At 44.1% G+C, this 17,162-nt stretch overlaps 1 protein-coding gene and 1 long non-coding RNA gene across 5 annotated transcripts in view; both read right to left on the bottom strand.

Moving 5' to 3' along the window:
• specc1 (sperm antigen with calponin homology and coiled-coil domains 1) overlaps window positions 1-17,162 on the bottom strand; it is a 69,192-nt gene that overhangs the window by 22,590 nt on the left and 29,440 nt on the right. For all 4 annotated transcript variants that reach the window (XM_023418262.2, XM_087177132.1, XM_023418263.2 and 1 more), the window contains 5 exons: window positions 9,538-11,099; window positions 7,270-7,477; window positions 6,481-6,554; window positions 4,526-4,701; window positions 271-434 (listed from right to left, as the gene is read on the bottom strand). In XM_023418262.2, the coding sequence (XP_023274030.1) occupies window positions 271-434; window positions 4,526-4,701; window positions 6,481-6,554; window positions 7,270-7,477; window positions 9,538-11,099 (2,184 nt within the window). The remainder of the gene's footprint in view (window positions 1-270; window positions 435-4,525; window positions 4,702-6,480; window positions 6,555-7,269; window positions 7,478-9,537; window positions 11,100-17,162) is intronic.
• LOC147818446 (uncharacterized) lies at window positions 880-4,518 on the bottom strand. Its single transcript, XR_015437964.1, has 2 exons — window positions 3,338-4,518; window positions 880-2,737 (listed from the first exon to the last, which is right to left on the bottom strand). It is a non-coding gene; the product is annotated as an uncharacterized LOC147818446 (long non-coding RNA).

Here is a 17,162-nt window from a genome sequence, read left to right as displayed (position 1 = left end):
CAGCTGTATTCAAATCAGCACATTAATAATTAGAATATGCTCTATTATATAATAAATACTGAACTTTCTGCAGATTTACTGATTCCACTGACAGACAGAAACATTCTCCAGGTCACTTCAGGCCACAGTCCGGCACAACTGCACAGGACGTTGGTCCAGAGAAAATGACAGATATGCAGCAGCTGCTCTCCTCTGTAGTTACACTGCTGCAGTGAGGGCCTGCGTGTGCGTGTGTGTGTGCGCATGTGTGTCGAGGTGCTCGCTGCTCACTCTGTCCAACAGTATCAAAGGACTTAATGAGGGATTTGACAGTAGCTCCGGGCTCCGAGTCGGCATCTCCGCTGGCGTCGGCGGCTGAGGTCGGGATCACGGAGATGCCACACCAGTGACGGCTGTTATCGGAGTCGGACACCCTCACCTCATCACCTTGGGACCTGGCAGACAAAATGAACATAGGTTGCTGTGTAGAGACGTACACAATACACACAAGAGACGGCATGTGAACTGGGCTTTCAAAACCTTCACTTCACTGCTCTTTCTTATGAGATTACCTCCTGATTGGAATGAATGTATATTGACGAGATCATGTGATCACAGTTTGATCTGCAGAGCTGTAAATAAGTGACGACCGGCTGCAGATAGTCAGATCTAAATTAGGAACAAAATCTGAGCAATCCAATCATCAGGACACTTTCTGCCCATCAGCCCTGGTGAACATTGGACTACAGGCTCCAGAGTAAACAAGGATGTGGAGTGTCTTTATCAGTGATGGATGAGGAATGAATGACAAGTGAGTCTGTCTTAAACTCAACTCACCTCCAAAGAGTGAAGACAGAGAGAGAGAGAGGGAGAGAGAGAGATACACAACCACAGATGGACTGGTGTAATTTTATTTATTCATTGTCCTAATGAACATCAGTCAAACAGACGTACAGTACACTGCTTTGGAAACCAGTCACAAGTTCTTTCCGAGTCTTTCTCCGAAGAATAAATTAACAGCACATTCACTGTATTGTTCATTAAATGGCTTCACTACAGACAGAAAATGACCTTTCACACTGTTACCACCTCTTCTTTTTCTCCATGTTGTTGTTTTCTTTTTGGGCATATCCAAATGTTTACATGTTGAGCACCAGTACCATCATCTGGTCGAACAATATGGCTTTTAATTAAAAAAAAATGCACAAATTGAATATCTGTGATAAAAGTTGGACTTTTAAGTAGAACCTGAGATCCTGAAACCGTGAGCCATCGTGTTACATCACAGAATGTCCTGTAAGGGTTTGGCTCAATCGTGATAAAATGACCGTGCGTGATAAGTGACATATCTTACCACATCAAAATGAGTGACATCGCAGGGTTTGAGTATCTGACAAAATAAAAAGGATGTTGAAGATAATCTTTAAATATATTTAAAATAGTGAAATCTAGATCGATCGATAGGGAGGAAGCGTCGGAGCCTCACGCCACCTCTGACATTCAGATAAGTCAGATGTGGTTGATTCTATTATCAACCAAACAGAGGTTTTCAATCCATACAATGGGGTCCAAGGGGTCTCTGACTTTTGAACCTCACTGTATATCTATTGTCTATCTATAATTTGTCAGTAAAAGTGGAATGTTAGAAACTCATCATTTGACATCTGCTTTAAAAGGATAAAAATAATCCCTCCAGGAACCTGCGGCACAGTCGTCTTGGTCTTTGAGTTAAAATTGACCGTCAACCTTCTGGTTGGTTTGAGGTGAGTAAAAATGACTCTGAGGTACAGCTGTCAGTGTTTGTGGCAGTAATAAAAATCTAATTTTTTGGAAATGCTCTGGTTCTGCCGGCACGGATATCGCTCTGCTTATTTTATCTGGCAGACAGACATCATCATAATAATACGGTATACATTACCGTGTAAATGTAAGATAGACAAAGAGAGCAGAGGATACACAGAGGATCCACATGGAAGTCACCTGTTTGTGGTAATTGTGTGTTCTGTAGTGCCATCTAATGGCTAAATGTGACACCGCATTCACTTTTACTCCAACTACAGAACAAAGACCAAACTTTAGTTTTAAAGTAAAGTGAAGTTTTGTTTTTACAGATCAGATAAATGTAAAGTTTTAAACTAAACAAAGAGGTCAAAGTGACACTAATTTGACTGATACAGAAATAGAAAGAAAAGAGTCACCTAGTTTTTGAGTCATGTTAATTCTGCTGCGTTTTTCTTGCCTTGAAACATGGATTTTCTGTCTTTGTCGGCAGAATGATGGGAACCTTCACTGTTTCAGTTTCACCACTGGCTGAACATTTACCAGTATTTTTCATACTTCATCCTGTTTTGTTTTTTTCTGTCACAGGTCACACACTTCCTATCTTCTCAACTCTCTAAAAAGGCACAAAGCAGCTTTGCACAGTATAAAAAGGAGAGTCTCTCAAACATATGGCATTTCTTCAACACAAGTCGAGAAAATTACAAACATAAAAGAGTACATTCATCGAGAAATAAAAACACAGTATTATTATTCAACAGGTTCCAAAATGTAAAGAGAGAAATGGAAACCAGACTGTTTGTGTCTGCACTGCTCACTGTGGCTTACAAAGAGACTGGTTCACCACGTTACATTTTGAAAGACACAGAAAGCCAATAAGTGCAACAATAACACTGTCTTCACTGGTGCTGAGGTGAGGGCACTTCTCTAGTGCCCCTCTACTGCCGTCTTGGTATCAAAAGTGGCTCCGGTGCTTATTCTGCAAAGAAGAAAAGAAGGAAGATGAACGACTGTGAACAACGACTGCATAAAGACTGTTGTAAACATCTACATGTGCATCAAACATGTGCAGCAGAACTAGGGACTTTACATTTCTTCTTTACATCGTTGTTATGAAATGCAGACCTCTGGGCACTGTTGGATTCTTTTAAAACCGCTCCATGCATACCTCATTGGATTAATAAGGTCACTCATAATGTCAAGTGTGACTAAATCACCCGGTGATGAAGACGCTATGCAAATGTATCTGAAGCAGATGATGCATAGCATGAGTTTAACCCAGTCATGCCGTACAGACCATCCTGCTATTTAACCAAAAAAGTAGGAGGGTTATTCATTCAAAGAACAGCAGGTGGCACCAGATACATCTACAGGAATGGCAGGTTTTAAAGGACCAGGCAAAGCAAATCAAAGAGGTAAAGACAGTCCTGAAGGTGCAGTCAGCCAGCATATGGAGAGACAGACAGAGTCAGACAGGCTGAAGCAACAACACGAAGCCAAACACAGAGAGGAAGGTCAGTGAGCAGCAGCAGCAGCAGCACACAGGGCTGAGAGAGGGCTGACAGGGCAGGGAACTCACCTGGACTTTACATAGGGAGGCTTTTCAGAGGGACATCTTTGACAGAGTCATCACAGGGAGCTGCTGGAGGTGGGGAGCGGACGTAGCGTAACAGCTAATCTTGGGGAAAGTTTGCTGATTTAGCCATGGTCTAAAACCAGTAATATACTGTATATGTAATGTACTATATTCACCAGGACTACATGGAATTTGAACAAGAAATATTTGGTTTTAAACCAAATATTACAATCTTATACAAACTGAAACTGCTCTCATGAGAGGTGTGAGGTGATATCGTGTGAATGACAAGTGGAAATCATTTAGAGATCATTCGCTTGCTTAAAGAATTACACCATGACTGCCACACAGATAAACAGAGAGCTATACAGAAGCAGGTCTAGACTTTGCCACAGGTATTGACCTGGCGTGATAATGAAAGACAACACTGTCAAAAACACCATGGCATCTGCACGCTCAAACACTTATATACATATTACTCACACACAAATCAATGCCACGCGCTTTATATATACATCAACCACATTACTGCATGGCCACAGTGCAACAACACTACATGAAGTCTTAAAAAGCATGATACAGTTGTGTGCAACATTTTCAGAGGGGGCCGCGTTACACTGGCTCCAGTGTCGGTTTGTAACACACTTGGATCAAAGCGGCGTCGAGCACATCTGCCTTCTCACATAATGATAATCTCATCTAATAAAATATGCAGTAGTTTATTGTGAAGTATGAGGTATGAATGTTACTACAGGGCAATGGTCAGTGTGGAAGAGGGAGACAGAGAGGGCAGCAGCTTAAAGGAGTAGAATACACAGAGGGAAATACCACAGGAGACTGCTCATTTACCACCAGAGTCTGCCAAATCCCAGGGAGAGAAACTCTCAAACACCAAAGATCTCATCTTGTGAAATACCAAGATATGAACTAAATGATTCTCTCCTGCTTTGATACCAGATAGGAATTTTACAAACCTCTTAAGCAAGAGATTCTTGGGAGTTAAAATTATAATATATTGCTGTTGGCACTTCTTGTATAAAACATGGAGGATATGGCAAGACTCTGGCAGGTATCTCATCTCCACATTGTGTTGAGAGAGAAAGGAACTGCAGCCCGATGCTAAACGAGGGGAGCCCAGGGAGGGGTGGGGTTTGGGGGGGTGGTGGTGGTGTAGTATGGTGGAGATGGTACCTGACTCCCTGCAGGGCCTCCAGGTCTGCAGAAAGCTTCGCACTGCGATCCTGCTCCTCCTGCAGCTGCCTCCTGAGTGCACGCAGCTCCTGCTGAGCCTCCACCTTGATGTCATTGGCCACCACCACCGCCGTCTGGAGGTCCGCCTGGAACCGGCGCCACTCCTCTTTTTCATCCTGAAGACACAAACACATGGATGTATACTCTACAGGTAGATGCAAATATAAACACATACATGCAAAGTCATAGAGTCAGTAATCATCAGCTGACACAGGAAATGATTGTGAACACTTGGATTTAATTGAATGTCAGCATTAAAAAAATAAAGTCTAACAATAAATAAATTAAACCTGATAAAGAAATGATTCACAAGCCATTTTAGTTCCTCGTGTATTTACTAAAGACACTGGTAAAGCATTTACATTAGACTTTGTATGACTGTTTTCCACATTCTGTTAACAGCAGTTTCTACTTCTTCAATAGAGATCTGTGGAATCAAAACATTATCTCAAACCAAATTTCAGAAAAAGAAAGTGAAAAACTCCCAAGGCTAAAAAGAACAGTCTCTGAACCAAAACAGACACTGGAAAAAAGAACTGCAGATTTCTCTCAGCACTGAGGTAAAATATGTGGGTCTATATTCAGCGTTGTAAAGGCAAAGATCAGCACGTCACAGTTTTTCTTTTGGCATTATAACCTCAACATCAAAGGCTTGTACTGGATGCTGTTTTCTACTCAGGTACCTTTGATTTCTCTTGGGAATTTATGTCTTTTAAACTTGGAATTTACTACTAGGTTTTTAAATTTTCAGCATCTAGTAAGACTTGGGTGTCCATGAATCAACAATCAGGCAAATACAAGAGGGGATAAAAGGAATTAAATGGCCATGTGCAATATCCAAATCGCAGGAGCTGCTTTTTTAAGGTGAAATGTGTCACGACATAAATGAAGCATCGAGTGTTACAGACACGCCCCGGCCCACAAATCTTATTCTTCAGATGTAAAGGAACATGTTTGTTTGGTGCAAGACCAAACAAAAAAAATCACAATCTAAAATAACTACAATATGATTATTTTGCACATTGTTCAGCCCTAGTATCAGGTGAACTCGATAATGTCCGATATTATAAAACAAAAAACACCTAACAGAAGCGATGTTCAGAGAAGAATACCATGGAGAAAACCAGTGCCTGCCAAAACACACACTCACTGAACAGCCTACCTGCATGTTCCACAACGCTACTGGAACAATACTCGGTGGAAAGATTCCTCCAAGGTCGAATATTTTGGCACACAGACAGGGAAAAGCTGAGCACTGGAACATCATCCTGACCTTAAAGTGCTAATCCAACTAAAATGCATTGTTTGGGTGTTACTAATTCGCCATCAAGGGATGATGGATGGCTGTAAAACAGACGGTCACTTGGATTCAGAGAGTGTTGTGGCAGAAAAGGCCATTAAAACTTCTACGTTCATCTTTATACTCATTCTAACACTGAGCGTTTCGCCGCAATATGGCTACTGCCCCTGTGTCACACTGCTCCTCCTCACAGCTCTTCCACCCCGTCAGAGGAGGCACATTTCATTTCTAAGTCAGTTTTGTTTTTATTAAACGTCTGAAGGTACAGAGAGAGAGAGAGAGAGAGAGAGAGAGAGAGAGAGAGAGAGAGAGAGACAGGAAACGAGAAGGGAGATGTTGTTACACATGTTCAAAGTTCGATCAGATCTCAGGATGTCACAATCACATGTTGCGTGGTGAAATGACCAAAGTGAGTCACCAGGTCATTTGACCTTTTGAAACTGTATATCATCTTTAAAATAAACATTTTTTGCTTTGCTCACAGTTGGTTTGTGTATTCAGCCTGAAACGCTTTAACGACTGATTAAAAAATGAATCATGTCACCACAGATGTTATAAAGCAGCCACACGGGTCTGAATGTTGAAGCTCTTTTACCTTCATCTGTCTACTGAAGACTTTCAGTTGTCTCTCTGCTTCAGCTTTCTGCTCCTCCAGCTTTTTGGCAAGATCTGCAAAGACAAAGTCGAGGTTTTGAGAACCTCTTCCCAACCTTTGCACTGTAGACTAGAGTGTAGATCAGGCAGAAATGGTGGAGATACAGCAGCCAGTCTAAAGCGTAAAGGCTCATTTACCTGCAGTAACAAGAGTTAGATCTGTTTAGAAATGTTTCTGGTAGCAATCGTAACGGTGGAGCAATCTGATCTGATTCATCAACAGTTTGAGGACATAGAGTAAAATGTTTCCAGTCGTATTTCCCAACTGCAGTAACTGGAAGTCAAAGACAGATGTTCTACAGTGTCCACTAATTTTGCATCTCATTGTCACGTACAATGCTACAGCTGCAGCTGCCGTCTCATCTCGCTGCGCTGCAGGACAGAGTTCAGCAGATCCTTTGTCCTCACTGCCATCGGGCTGTTCGACACCTCAGCCGTGGGCACCACTCATCAGATCTAAACTGCATATACTCTATCTATCTATCTATCTATCTATCTATCTATCTATCTATCTATCTATCTATCTATCTACATTCAGTTTACAGTTTATAAGGTTAGTTATATGGTGCACCTAGCTTTAACTAGCACAGTTTAATTACAACAGCCCTGTCTTAAATGTATGACTGTTATAATGTTCGGTAATGAAGGTGTTTCTAATATTCTGTCCACACCATCGATACAGATAAGACGATACTAAACATTAGAATCACTGCCAGTGAAATGAACATACTCTCCATGTCCAGGACGGCTTGGTTGGTGTGACAGTTGACGGCCCTCTGCTGCTCCACCTGGTCCTCCAGTTCAAAGATGGTCTCCTTCAGCTCCTTCACCTGGTTCTCAGCCTGGATCCCGGCCTCCTCCAGGGAAGTCACCTGGCTGCCGAGCTCCTGCTCCCTCCTCTCGGCCCACTCCTGAACCTGCTGGCATTTGGCCTCCACCTGTCCCAAAGATTAGTAAAGATGCTGTAAATAAAAAGCTTCATAAAACAGGATGATGAGGAAACCACTCACACAAATTTAATTCAACCAGGCTAAATTATGTTACGGTATTTGTCTGATATGTTAGACTGTTTAGTCTGACGAAATCAAACCATTAGTTTTAATTTAATGACAAGCAGTAACAAAGTAAAAGTAACCGTGGTGAATCTAATTAGCCTTAATACGTTGCATGTTTTGCAATGAGACAGACTGCAGATTAATACGCCAGTGCTTCCCAAACATGGGATCTACTTGGCGGCTCGCCCAGGCAGATTAGGACCCACCCAGGTAGATAAAGTCATTCGGTTTCAATTTAGGAAAATCAGTAGAATGCCTTGTTTCACTTTTTTCAAACTCTCTGGCCACACAAGTTGCAGAGTGGAGACGAGCCCTTTTCACTTTTTCCTTTTTTTTAAAAGTAATTTTTTTTTGGGCCATTTCATGCCTTTATTAGATGACGGGATACAGGAGAGTGACAGGAAATGGGACAGAGAGAAGGGGATTGACATGCAGCAAAGAGTCGGGCCGGCCAGCAGTCAAACCAGCATTTGCACCCATGTGTTATGCCCCCTAACCACTGGCCCTTCTCTACGCACAGCTGCTCAGATCCAGTCTACCGGTAACGTGCATGCAAGTTTTTTTTTTTAAGCATGTGAGGCGTTTAGGGGACATTTGTAGATTGTAGTTAATGAAAATAACCTGTTACATTCTCCACCTCTAAACTACATGAGCCTCTGCATGCACCGCGGTCACATGCTGCCCCACCCACCATCACAAGTAAATTACCCTCCCCAACACTGTACAGATCGTCTCACAAGACATTTTTTTTCACCCCTGACTTCTTCATCTGTCACTCAAGTTCTTAAAGTTCTGGTTTTCAGTGAGTGTTTTGGCCAGAGTGTAAACAGATGTCATGTAAGGACTCATGGAAACAAGAGCTCAGCACCATGTGTCACTCTCCAACTATTGAAGCTGAAGTCAGTGCACCATGATGACTGCAGTCGCCCTGAGAGATGAGACGGCACAGCAGATCTCTGTGAGGATAATATGCTAAACTAAGTAAATGATGTAGTTATGCAGGACGCTCTCCAGCTGACACCATGTGGCTCTGATGGATTAAGTTGTTTGTGAGTGAAGTTATGGCGTGGCCTCACCCTCACACCCACACCCACACAGCAGAGGACAGGAGTGTGACTCAGAAGGTCACCCACTGGTGAACCACCCTACTGTTGGCACCGCTGTCATACTCCAACAATGACGACATCACTAAGCTGACGGCGACACGCCTCGCTTCGGAGAAAACATGATCCAAAACGACCCCAAAGCTACACCTCTCTGGTATCCGTGGTGTTGAAGGGGAAAACCAAAGTGACGACTGAGAAACATATGAACACAGTTTGAGTCAATGTGCTGTGGTGGTGAAGAAAGGTTCCCAACACCAGCTGTGAAGCCTGTTTAATGGTCATGTTCAAACCATCAGGGCAGATGTGTGTCACATTCAATAGGCAGTGACGGAGCCAAGAGTTATAAAAAATGTCACGGTCGCCCGTTTGACTCACATTCTTTAATCATTAGCATCAGTGATAAACTATTACCAGACAAATAACTGACATTTTAGTCTCTTAGTGTTATTCCTGTTTCTGTACGAGTGAACTGTCTCTGCTTTTTGTAGTTTACAGTAAACGTGGACAGAGAGATTGTTCTTCAGGGAATCTCTGAAAGCTTCATCAAACACAACACGACTAATGAGCTAATGTCACTAATGTTTTGAACTTGTGCACACACCACTTAGTACAATTACACTTAGTCACAATAGAAGCAACCAAGTGTAAAATACAGAGACGTTCTCTGACCAGAGAACTCTCCAGATCTAAATAAACTCGTGTAAATACAACAAACACAAACAAACAATATGTTATATTTAATGATAAATACTAATGTATTCTGACTGAATTCCAAACTGTAAAATTTTTCAAACTGCAAAACATGGAAACTGAGTTGTAACCTTGAATCCCTCCTACCTTGGACATGGTGGCTCGCACGTGCTCGGTCTCGGCCTGGGCCTGTAGCAGCTCCTGCCTCAGCTCAGTGAGCTCCACTTCCAGCCTGTCTCTCTCGGTGTGGGCTGTCTTCAGCAGGCTCTGCAGCTCAGTGCTGTCACTGGCACTTTGCATGGCCTTAAGTTCACCCACCTTTTGTCTTTCAATGTCCACCTGCGCCTTCAGTCTACTGTTTTCCAGCCTGAGACAGTCAGCTGTCACCTTCTGCTCCTCTGCAGCCTGTGCTGCCTGACCTCCGGCCTCCAGCTCCCTGTCCAGCTGGGCCTGAAGCCTGTTCATCTCCTCTCTGAGGCAGTGCACCTGACCCTGGGCCTCCTGGTGCTCCTCCTCCAGAGCCCGCAGGCTCCCTGTCAGCTGCTGCTGGATGTCCACCAGCTTCTCCCGTTCAAAGCGTGAGCTCTCCACCAACTCGGCGTACCTCTGCTCCAGCTCGGCCAGCCGAGGCCCTTGGCTGCCCAGCTCCTCCTCCTTCTGGGCCTGAATTTGGGCTTGCTCCTGAAGTCGGACAGCCAGCGCCTCATTCTTCTGGGCCAGCACCTCCAGACGTTCTCTCTGCTGTTGAAGCGAGGTCTGCAAGAGGCGCTTCTCCTCAGCCAGACGCTCGTTCTCTGCCGTCAGCTCCTGCACCACTTGCTGCTGGTCGGCTAGCTCCTGCAGAGTTGCCTGCAGCTCCTCTGACGTGCTGTGGTGGCTCTCCTCCATCTTGTGAATCTGTTCTGTTAGGCTCTGCACCGACACATCCTGCCCCTGTGCATTGGTTACCGCCCCTGCTGCAACGACTTCACCGCTGACACCACTGCTCACCGATTCTGAGCACGACGGGATCTTCTCAAACTCTGACGAGTCAGGTGACGGCGAGTCCTTAGTGATGTCAGAGCTGGAGGAGACAGAGGTTTTGAGTGGGCTGGTGGTAGAAGGGAGACTGTCTTGTTGTAGAGCTGAGGAGTTGGAGTCTGATGGGAGGCCATTCACCAAAGGCTTGGAGGGGGAGCTGGTTCTGGAGAGCGGAGAAGCTTCCAGGCAGAGCAGCTTCTCTTTCAGCACCTGGTTCTCCTCCCTGAGCGCTGCCAGCTCTCTCTGAAACTTCCCGTTCTTCTCCCTCAGCTCCCCGACCAGAACAAGGGCCTCCGTCACCTGTCCCTGCTCTCGATCGGCACCAGACTCTTGGCGTGAGATAGAGTTGTGTGAGGGTGAAGACGAAGCAGTGGAGGCTTTACCTTTGCAGCGCTGCAACTCCATCCTGAGATTGCTGATCTCTAACTCTTTAGCCTTGGCCTCAGCCAGCAGCTCTTTCACCTGGCACTCCAGAAGGCCTTTTTCTTGGCCCTCTAAATCTCCACGGGCCTTGGTCGTACTACGCGTCTGCTTTGCCAGGGTGGAGAGGCTGGAAGTGCTGGCACTGGAAACCATCCTCTTATTGGAGGAGCTTCTCAGCTGGTCCCTCAGAGAGATGCGGTCTCTTGTTATGGTGGAGGGGATTTCTCTCGGGGCTGGGATACCGGACTTCTTGGTTGCTTGAGCACCTGCAACACAAACCAAAACAAAAGGACATATTGAGACAGTGTTCAAGTCGTTATGTGATCAAATCAGAATTTACCTCCGTCAATTCACAAAGCAGCTGATTGAGTTACCTGGTTTTATAACTGTAAATAAAACATGAAAAAGGTCTTTATCACTGTGTCAGCTGCTGAGCCACTGACAGATGCCTTTTTTGCAGCTTAAGTGAGTTAAAGTTAAAATCTTGAAACCTTGTTTGTAAGTTTAAATAATAAATGTAACATACATTCACCACTGAGTGATTGTAAATGGAAAGAAATCTACATTATTCATCTACAGTTACATAAAAAGCAAATATTGCTCCAACACAAGAACAGGAACAACACATACATTTAGTACGTATAAAGTTTATGTCTATAATATGCTCATTGTGTTTAGACCAGTCGGTGTGAATGATCACATCAGACACACATTTAATTCTAGAGTGAAATAATTTCAGATAAAGAAACGTAAAGATCCACTGGGACTGTCACTGGTTCCCAGCAGCGATATGACACAGACTCCACTTCACAGTCAGCACACTCTTTACTGTAGAAACTCAAGTTCCAACGATAATTTTTCTTACAGTAGAAAGACTGTTCGGCAGACTTGACACTGACAGGGAAGGTAATGGAATCAGCATTCAGACGTGCTGGGACCACGAATTTGTTAACACTGTGTAATGACACTAACTGAATAGACGGCGTGTCACATTCAGACACTTGTATTATTCAGCAGTTTCATGTTGCTGGTCACTGTACCCTATTCACATATTCTCTGTTTGGACAACAGAGCATGTGCCTGGCACTGTCTGTCTGTTGCTGTCTGTGGTCATTCATTGTCGCAGCGGAGCTTAACTGTGGCATTTCAAAAGGCATCAGCGTGGGCCGTGGCCGCCAGCCTTTTCCAGACCCCTCTCAAATATGAAGAGTATTGACTGATGCCTGGCGTGAGCTGGGTGCCGCCTGAAAACGCTTTTTTGTTTGTTTTCAGATCATCAGCAAACAGGGATGCCGACACAAGGGGGTTGCTTGTTTCAAAGGATGACAAAGGTCCCTGTGCATGAGGCGCATCCACACACAAAGCAGCTTAAGCAGCGCACGGACAAAGACGGCACTGTGTCTCTCACATGCATGCATCATAATCAAACCCACAGAGCAGAGGCTAGACAGACAGCCTGTGTGAGGAGATAGACACTCATCACCCTCAGCAACATGTGCGAACACACATGCACACACATGCACGCGTGCACACACACACAAACAAATGGCCTAGTTTGGAATGGAAATCCTATATCCCTGTGGGTTCTTTAAGTACTCTGCCATTGATAGGCACTTTGCAGAGACGATCCCCTTATTGAATAAACTGGCGACTGTGGGAGAAGCTGCCAACACTGGCACAATTTCTTGGGCAACAAAGCCGTTTAACATTCCCAGAGTGTGCAGCTGTGGTTGAGAAAGTGAGGTGCTCTAAGTATAGAGAGGTAAAGACACATCGCTGGTGTAAATGTAACGTCGTGAATCTACAGATTTAAAAGGGAACCCAGTTCAACGTTATAATCATCAACCAAAACACAAGATTTAGAAGAAAATCAGTGGCTATAAAAATGAAGAATCAGACGCTCGGCTCCATCAGCTCTGAATGTCACTGAGATTAGACTCTCGGTTAAAAGCCCCTCTTCAAAAGGAAGTCCAGCCTGCTTGGATTGAACGGACGCTGCCATTGAAATTCACATTAAAAGAAGGAAGCACTTCATCCCAATCAGATGAATTTGTCACTGGACAAGCCTGCACTTCACAAGGATCCAGAGTGCCATTAAAAATCTACAGTCACTTTTCTCTGCACTTCACAGAGGATGAATCCATGACTGACAGAATGGGGACAGCGTGCACTCCTAAATTATGTACCGTCACATGCAAGATGTTAACACCAAATCAGCACTGTGCGTTATACAGGATTATTTAGCATGCACTACAGGAAGCATCATCCAGACAGTGCAGGAGAAGAAAGAAACACAGAACAGCTGATGTCTGTTCTATGGCCACTTGTCATATTCTCATTAAAGGTGGGCAATAAAGAAAGGGACAATAGGTCCTTGTTAGGAAGAGAAAGGAGTCCAGTGTGATTAAGATCAGTCCATTCCCATGAGGATGAGTGATGCCAGCACTGAGACTGTGGGACAGGCTTTTCATTTGCTGTTACTTCATATTCTGTTTTCCTCTCGCTCTTAGTGAATAAAACCCAGATGGAGAACATGAACTCACTCATCTTTAGATCGCCCACCTCTTTAACCGTGACATCACCACAGCTGCTTAATGTGCACGGAGAAATGACACCAGACAAGATGCCAGAAGTCAGCACATGCAAGACAGCAGGATCCTGAAGAGCCACTAGAAGTAGAGTGTCAGATGGTTGGAGAAGCAGAGTTGGCTGTGTGTTAGACTGTATCTCAACTTCTACACATCACTGCAGAGTGTGCACTACTGTTTCTTTCTAATCCAAAACCGCTGTTTTCCATCTTTATACCTGGATGCATTTTTGTGGCACCAATGCAGGAACAGAACAGGTTGAACTTTCTAAAGGTAATTAAGAGTTTGTTTTTTTCAACTCTGTGTTTCTATTGGTGACGTTGTGAAGTAGTGTGGGATCATGGGAGTTGGTGTCTGCAGCACCATCACTGCAGTCAGCTTCTCCCAGTTTGGATTCAATCAGTGTCAATCATTCAGGAGGTTTTTAAACCAATTAATGAGACAGATTCACATTAAAAATAGGTGTTTCTCCGGCACTGTTCGAACACAGGACGTCTCCGAGGGGCCGAGCTGCTTCATCCAGTTAAATTAAATAGTTAAAAGCAACCATGATGTAAAAAGTGTACCCTAAAAATGTGGCTTAGAGCGGGTCGTCCACTAATCAGAAGGTCAGTCGTTTGACTGTTTGGCCATAAAAACAATATTAGAGCTGATATTTGCCACCACTGACAAGTGTATCTATGTGTCTTCACACAGCCTGTTTCCAAGAGCAAAACAGCAGCTGCAGAGTATTTATTACTTAAATTTTCACATCATCAAATGCCCACTACTCTGCCAGACACAGTGCCAGCGAAAGGCATGGCTGTGCCAGGAGAGAGGGCCCAGATTAGATCCTACTTCATTTGCCAGTAAGAGGGCGGGAGGAGGAAGCAAATAGACTCCTGACACCTGAAGTTGCCAATTTTTGTCTGAACATGTTTGGTACTCTTTAAAACTCTTTAATCTGTTTGACAATTGTTTGAACAATCTCAAATGGACACTGATGGTGGATTAAAGAGGAGAGAGTGAGGGAAGCTTTTCCCTTATTCAGGCACTTTGGTCGGGATGTCCCTGAAGGAGACACTTAATCTCCAAAAGCTGTAGCAGCGCAACAATAAAAGACTCCCAGGAGAGAATGTGGAGAAGATTAATGATGACAGCCAAATACACAGCAGACAAAAAATAAAAGTTACTAATGAAATGTCCACGTTATCACAAAATTCACACATTAAGTTACAGTCCAATAGTTCAGCCAAAACACTATTAGTGGGTGTGAAAATGTTGTAAAGCGAGAGAAAACATAATGAACTGTGTGGTAATAAGCGGGAAACAAAGCATCTTGAATTTGCTTCAGTTATAATGAATTGAAATTGGTTCTGTTCAACACAAGAGCTGCTTTTCTTAATCATCTTCGCAGAGAATGATTTCTACTGTTGCTGCGCAGGCGTAAATCTTTCTTTCACAAATCAAAGCAAAAAGAAAGAAAAATATCCAAGAGTTAGTTCAGTCTTAATTTAGTGCCGACTTCGATGTAGGCCGGCTCAGGTCCAGGACCATTTATAGCTACCCCTGAGACGCACTAAATCTGTGAAAAGCAGTGGAATGGGCAGTTAAACGGCTCACTGAGGAGCTTTCCTCCTGCAGCAAGGAATAAATCCTCATGCAGCCTGAGAGGAGCAGATACTGTGAAACACCAGCTTTGGAGAAACAGAAGAAAGTGATCTCCAATGAAAGAGAATATTATTTTTCTATCTAGTGTCTCAGGAACTGTTCTACACGCCATCTTCTCAAATAATAAAGAAAACTCATCGATATATTGATTGAAGAAAACTTTTTTAACATGATATAAATACATCCTTCATATGAAGACTTGCTGCCAAGTTTAATAACCCTGATTGAGGAGACTGAGCGTATGAAATGATTGTGTTGTTTACATTAACTAATCATCTAATTGAATTACACGGACCAACTTCCAGTAATCCAAAGGCATTCAGTTATTTCGTGGGAAGTCAGCTCCCTGATCACAGTAATGCACTGTGCTGGCTTCCTTCTTTTCTAATGAAGATAAGCTTTCAAATCACAGCAGGAGCCATGTAGCTGGACACGGTCCAGCACCGGCCCGTTAACTGCAGCCGGCCTGCCAGCCGGCCGAGAGGTGACAGAGTGCGTTGTGAGCAAAGTGCGCAGAGTCTTCAATTTACAGAAACAGGAAGGTCGTGGGTGAGGAGTCATGATGAATTAATGGCTGCAGGTGGTCAAGTGTCAGAGAGCTGGCACCTGAAATGACGCACTGGCTCCGTCACCACCCAACAAGCTTCGGATGGGAGTCTCTCGCTGCCACTCCCCCTCTCCCCCTCCCCTCCCCCGTCTTCCCTTCTGGGTTCCAGGAAATGTGGTGTGCAGTTTTTTCAGTCAGGTGGAAGTGGAGAAGAGAGACAGAAAACACAGTCTGTGTTTCTGGCCTTCCTGTTGTCCGACTGACAGGCCATGAAATAGGTCAACAGGCGCCCATCAGTCAGCGGCTGCGACTCACAGGCATTCCTTTCCTCTTACTGGAGTGGGAGATAGACAGAACCGAGGCTCCATGACGGCCACAGCGGCTGAGCACAGATTAGCCTGGGTGGTACTAACTGCATCACAACACCCCAATGTGCCACTGAAAAGCATTAAAGCACCACTTGTTGAGGATAAACCTGCTCTTCTATTGTAAAGTCACACTGTACACGACCCCAAAATCCAAACAGAAGTCGGATTAATAACTGATTTGAATGAAAACATGTTACACTACGATCCCTGAAATGTCAAGGACATGACGTCACATTCATGGTGATGAATAAATGAGCGAGCAGATAATACGCAGCAACATGTCACACAAGGGCAATCGGATTTAGCATGAGGAAAGGAGTGTCTCTGTTTGTGTACAGTATCGCCGAGCCCCAGGGATTTACTGAAGGCTGATGACAGTCTGACACCTGTCTTGAAAAATGACTGACTACACGGAGGATTTGAATGGCTGTTTGCACTTTGCATTTCCCACCTCTGCTGCAGACGCTGTACAAAGATCTTCCTCTCAGCCGTCAGCTGAGTGGATCTGCTGCTGTCAATTTAGACTAAGGAGTTAAGTATTCCTAACCTCCTCTGCACAATTTCCTCAGATAACACATTACTACAAAACCGTAGCTGCGTAAAATAGTTTATGTTTAATGAATAAAAGTATTTGTGTTAAGTAACGAGAGTCAGGAGGTTTTCTGTGTCAGTGTCTGATATCCAGGATTCTTCACTTCCATGGTCACATCTTTACTCCTCACACTGACAGACGACTTCTCCTCAGACGACATTCAACTGTGAGTCAACTCAACACTGAAACGACACACAGCTGCCCCGAGAAACATTCATGGACCAAGTGTCCAATTACTTCTAAACCCTTGTAATTTGTGCGCTATGTGTTAAAATGGAGAGTTTCTATATTGATGTATGGTGAGGTTATTACAAAGAAAAGACAATATTTTGGTTGTGTTCAGTTTAAAAAGAGGCTGGAAAAGAGACTATGAAGAAATAGTTGAGTATTAATCGACTGTAATCGCAGCATTTTAGTGTAAATTTAGACGAGAGCAGCGTTAAGTATTCCTCACCTCCTGTGAGCAGGAGGGCAGTAAAACACACACACTCTTAGTCTGAAGTCGCTGCCGTGACTCTCGTCAGCAGCAGGCCGCAGGTTAATCACACGTGTCGACAGCTGACCGGGCAAACCTTCCACCTTTC

This window comes from Seriola lalandi, unplaced genomic scaffold (assembly GCF_002814215.2).
Source record: "Seriola lalandi dorsalis isolate HSWRI2012SDOR001 ecotype SW California unplaced genomic scaffold, Sedor1 jcf7180002054581, whole genome shotgun sequence".
In the NCBI taxonomy this organism is placed as follows: domain Eukaryota; kingdom Metazoa; phylum Chordata; class Actinopteri; order Carangiformes; family Carangidae; genus Seriola; species Seriola lalandi.
This window is presented reverse-complemented; position numbering and strand designations above follow the sequence as displayed.